The sequence below is a fragment of the Electrophorus electricus genome, chromosome 15 (genome assembly GCF_041902795.1).
Source record: "Electrophorus electricus isolate QZ-2024a chromosome 15, ASM4190279v1, whole genome shotgun sequence".
NCBI classification, from domain to species: domain Eukaryota; kingdom Metazoa; phylum Chordata; class Actinopteri; order Gymnotiformes; family Gymnotidae; genus Electrophorus; species Electrophorus electricus.
Genome location: NC_137511.1, coordinates 13,412,501 through 13,417,500, shown reverse-complemented (window position 1 = coordinate 13,417,500; position 5,000 = coordinate 13,412,501). Strand labels below are relative to the sequence as shown.

General features: G+C 45.4%; 1 protein-coding gene across 6 annotated transcripts in view; it reads left to right on the top strand.

The window, feature by feature from the left end:
• The window catches only part of c15h10orf90 (chromosome 15 C10orf90 homolog), an 18,609-nt gene that overhangs the window by 8,629 nt on the left and 4,980 nt on the right, over window positions 1–5,000 (top strand). For 3 of the 6 annotated variants that reach the window (XM_081697206.1, XM_081697205.1, XM_081697209.1), the window contains 4 exons: window positions 1,495–2,770; window positions 3,464–3,622; window positions 4,524–4,681; window positions 4,777–5,000. The exon at window positions 4,777–5,000 is cut by the window's right edge and continues 32 nt beyond it. In XM_081697206.1, the coding sequence (XP_081553332.1) occupies window positions 1,495–2,770; window positions 3,464–3,622; window positions 4,524–4,681; window positions 4,777–5,000 (1,817 nt within the window). The remainder of the gene's footprint in view (window positions 1–1,494; window positions 2,771–3,463; window positions 3,623–4,523; window positions 4,682–4,776) is intronic. The other 3 variants (XM_081697208.1, XM_081697207.1, XR_014117123.1) reach the window with 3 other exon arrangements.

Sequence of the window (5,000 nt, the reverse complement as noted above, 5' to 3'; positions counted from 1 at the left end):
ATGATGGGATTGCTCTCTGTCCCGCTCTCCGATGATGCGATCGCTCTCTGTCTCGCTCTTCGATGATGGGATCGCTCTCTGTCTCGCTTTCCGATGATGGGATCGCTCTCTGTCTCGCTCTCCGATGATGGGATCGCTCTCTGTCCCGCTCTTTGTCACTCACATTGATCCTGTTTGACGGTGAGCCACTGGAAAACCTGGCATTTGAAGTAGAGAAGAAGCAAAGAGGAGCTGAGGAGAGGGGAGTGGGGAGTGCAAGAGGGGAGGTGAGAGAAGCAGGGCAAAGAGGGAGAGGATTAAAGTGAGGAGAATAAAGTGAGAGAGGCAGGCAAGAGGAGAGACGAGGGAGATGAAGGCAGGAGGAAGAGGCTGTGGAAACTGATGATGATAGCGGGACATTTCATCAAACTTCAGAAGCTATTCTACAGATGACGGCCTGTCTCTCAGGCATATGGAAAACAGAGAACACTGCACAGTATGAGATGAATTGTAGGCATTTTGACTTAAAGTAGCTCCTTGCTACAACCTTTATACAACAGTATAATTTGTATTGTTCAATTTGTATTGAAAATATTCAAGTTTTCTTTTAAACTGTACACATGTTTCTTTTAAACCTATTACTACTATTATTGTTTTATTTTATTATATCTATGTTAGCTAGAATTCTACCAGTAATAACAATGGCCTATCTTCTGAGACATATAGTTTCACATAGTTTTTTGTAAAAGTAAGGGCAAAGCAGTCATTACGTGCCTCACTGAACTGTAGTGTCTCAAGTATGTCAGACCCGCTACCAGATCAGTCAGTCTATACTATACATTACATAGATATATTGTACTCATTATATCTATTGGAATCATTATTCCCAATATTATTACTGTGTTTAGAGTTACAGATTGCCTATGTTTAACGTATGTTGTCTGTCAAAAATATAGTGAGAAAAAATAGTGTGTGTTTGGGGTAGGAGGGGATAGACATATATACTTAAACCCAGAAGCCTTCATGTTGTCTCTGCTACTAGTAAGCCAGACTCCCTGAGGCTTACCAGGTTACCCAGACAGAGTGTGAGAGGTTTCTTTTCTGTTATAGCAACTGTCTCAGTACACTGGGTCAGTAAGAATGATTATGCCTAAAGATGATGACAAGGAGTTTCCTTGTCCACCAGCCTCACACCAGCCTCTCTGTATAATCTTGATAAGGAAACGCCATGCCGTGCTGAGAATTGCCCACAAATCTCTTGTGATACTTGAACAAATCATAAAGATGAGTTTTTGCTTCAAACTTAATTAATTTACTCCTGATTCCCCTGACACTGAAGCGGTTACTATGGTAACAGTGAAAGCCCCTTCAGGTCTGGAAGTAGCACAACGAAAAATTCTGAGCAAGCTGATTGCAAGCTTGTGATTGTGTATGCGAGAAGCGTAAATAAGCCCTTTGTCGTCATAAAGTACAAATTCAAGCTTTTAACATGTGAATCTCATTTTCCTCTGCCAGACTGCAGTCAAGGAGAGAAACACACTATCAGATGGAGTCCAAGGCGCAACACAGGACTTGACCACTAGGGTGCAGATGCCTGCCTCTGAGAACAGCAAGCTTCCACCCGGCAACCTAATGAGGAAAACCCTAGGGCACCGACGAGGAAGTGCTCCCCAGCCAACTCCTGTCACAGCGCCCATTACTCCCAAACATAGCAGCTCCTTATCCTCCATTACCATCACCTCCAGGATGGTGGCTCGCTCCTCCAGTCTGCCCGATACAAGCCTTCCTTCCCAGGCTGGAGGGAGGGAACCCAGTGCCATAGCCATCAACAAACCTCACACTGATCTTGGTCAGCGAAAAGCTCTGGTGATCAAAGTTGCTGAGCACAGAGCACAAACCACTACAAGCATCCAGTCCAGCGATAAAGACAGCCCTTTCAACGCTGACTCTCGTCCACCTAATCAGAATACTGAAGAATGCTATTCCTCAAGCTTCCCTAACCTGACCACTCGAGGGAGCTTTGTTCCTGCCAATTCTACCTTCATCAGTATGAAGAACCACACCTCGCATGCCTCCATAAATATAGCTGGCAGAGATAACCATCCACCAGGCATTTCTAATGTGCCCTGCAAAGAAGTCCCTCCTCTGGAGCCCAGGGCATCTGTGGTGCTCAGGAGAAAACCCACTAGAATCAAGGTGGTGGAGCAGAGAGACCAGCTTATTGGAGAGCGAAATGGGACAGTGGCAAGACCGGAACACAGGCACAGCTACACTGGAGGGCTTTGCACCACCAGTTCAACATCATACACAAACAACCCATCAGTCAGTAACATTAAACCGCTGATAGCTAATGAATCCAGTCATTTAAGATTTCCAGAGGTTGGGTCAGCACAACCAGGGGGGAGGAAGAAGGAGGTAAGAGAATTCCACAGATCCACACTGTCTGTCCAGCTAAGAAACACAAACATAAACCCATCTTCCACGGACAAGCCATGCTCCAGGGTGGGCCTGTGCCCCCAGAGACCTGCCAGCTGCTACGCTAGCTTGTTCAGCCCTGGTGAACCAAGAGCTAAGGCTGGGACAGATCCCGAATTTCAGAGCAAGAGCTTCACAAATGAGAGTCATTCTTACCCTGCACAACCCACTACCAGCAGCTCCAACAGGTGCTGGAGTACCGGAGGAGAGACGGGAAGCTATGACAAGGCTTACCCAGGGAGAGAGAACTCGGCTTGGTATTTGGGGCAGAGGGAGAGGGCCTGTGCTCGACCTTTTACTCTCATCAAAGTGCCAGGCAAGAAACCTTCCTAGATGATGTACACACAAACCCATACAGACTTCTTTGTTTTATACACACACACACACACACACACACACACACACACACACACACACACACACACACACACACATTATTTGTGCTGTCACATTGTATAGTTTTTATGTTCTCTTTAATGTATAATTGATGTGCATTACACTCAGTGCTTCTTTTCAAATAATGCTACTCTGAAGTAGATCATTACCAGAGATCCACCCCCCCTCTCTCTTTCTGTCTCTCATTCTCTTATTTTTGCCTCGTTTTATTCTCTTGCACACTTCTTTGCATGCATAATCTATTGCTAGCCTGATTCAAGCAATACTGCAGTGCTTCCCTGGGAATTTAAGAATGGCAGAATTTAAAGGCAACAAATTTTACAGTAGCCGATCAGAACACACACACACACACACACACACACACACACACACACACACACACACACACACACACACACACTGACATGCATATATACAGACACAAATGAATACATATGCATGTAGATCACTGAGATGAGTACATTATCCTGCACACAAATCTTGTCTATCAAGTAGTATTTGTAGTACATCTCTAATGTACCTAGCGGTACAGTAGCACGGTACTCTGAATTACACTTTGAGCACAGTAGCCACGCTCTGATTAAAGTCTCAGTGGTGTGTGCGCCTTTCCCAGAAAGCTCGGCCCATGGCACCCACTGTGCTGTACTGGCCCTGAAAGCAGCTGCTGTCATAGCCAACATAAAAGCCCAGAGCCAGCAGAGGAGGAGAGCCCAAACCCGCGTCAGATGCAGCGTGGCAGAGACAGCGCCAGCAGCCAGCAGCAACCACACAGGTGAGCACGCCATTCCTCATGCAGTCCCCTGTGACATTTAGCCAGTTTGCTTAAACATGTGATCAGGCATTTTCACTTGGTATTGTCTGAATTGGCATTTTAAATTGCTATTGTCTAATTAAGCATTTTAAATCGGTACTGTCAGGAAGTCTGATCCTATTCATAAAAGCCAGAATAAGAATACCATGAATTACTTGCACAGCGCGTGCCTCTGAAGTGATAATATTTAGACAGATGTAAATACGCCCAGTTATTTTCCAGCTTACAAGATACTATTAACAGTGTAGTATCACGGTCTCCAGTGACAGTACATCATGCCTACGCCCTGACGCACGGAGCTGCCCCCATGCAGCAAGGCCCCACATCTTAACAGGGTCAACAGGCAAAACATGTCCTCCCTCATTTGAAATGCAACACAGAACAAATGCACATTTTAAATGGGAGCATTTTTAATCACCATGCACCTGGCATACAGTAATTGGCTTTAATAACTAATTATTTTTTTAAAGTTAAGGTTAATTATTCAGGTGACCTTTAAAAGTTAATTTAAATTGTATGCATGTAAAGTGGGAGGTAAGGGTAGTTTGTGTCATACAGATATAGAGGTGAGCAGATTTCTCTATTTGCATTAATGTTGAGAGTTCTTGTATATGACCCTTTTGGGATGCCTAGAAGTGTGCTGGTTGAAGTTTGTGCCCTGGACACAAAATGCCCTTTCAGCCTGACCCTCTCAGGAGAGAGATGGCAAGTCTGTGCACGGGTAATATTGTGTAAGCTCAGTTAGTTGAAGGTGTCACAGGTCATAACTGAGTCCCAGTGAAGGTTAACCAATGCAATACCAAGCTACTTGACAGGTGGCACCCTTTCAACTGGTGTGTAAATGTGTGTGATCTGAAATCAGAGATCAGTGGAGCTGATGTCATGCACAGCGGCGAGTGGAGTGCAGGAGCTTCCCTTCCTTGGGGGAGAGAGAGAGCAGGGATGGAGAAGCAAGGGCGTGCGAGCTTTATACCACTCCAGAGCACAGCCGGGCTCTCAGCCAACCTGCACGTGCTCAGTGTGAGTCAAGCTCGCTTTCTGGCTCTGACAAGCCTTCATTTCAATACTGTGTAATATATTTACATTCATCATTTGCTTTCTTTTTGTACACACAGCATACGCATACACACACAAACACACACACACACTCTCTCTCTCTCTCCCTCTCTCCCTCTCTCTCTCTCTCTCTTTCTTTCTCTCTCTCTCTCTCTCTCTCTCTCTCTCTCTCTCTCTCTCTCTCTCTCTCTCTCCAGTCAGTGGAGTATGTGTATGTGTCTCTACAGGATGCTTTACAGCCAGAGTTCATCCAGCATTCGCAGGCTCAGGTTCAGCATCTGCT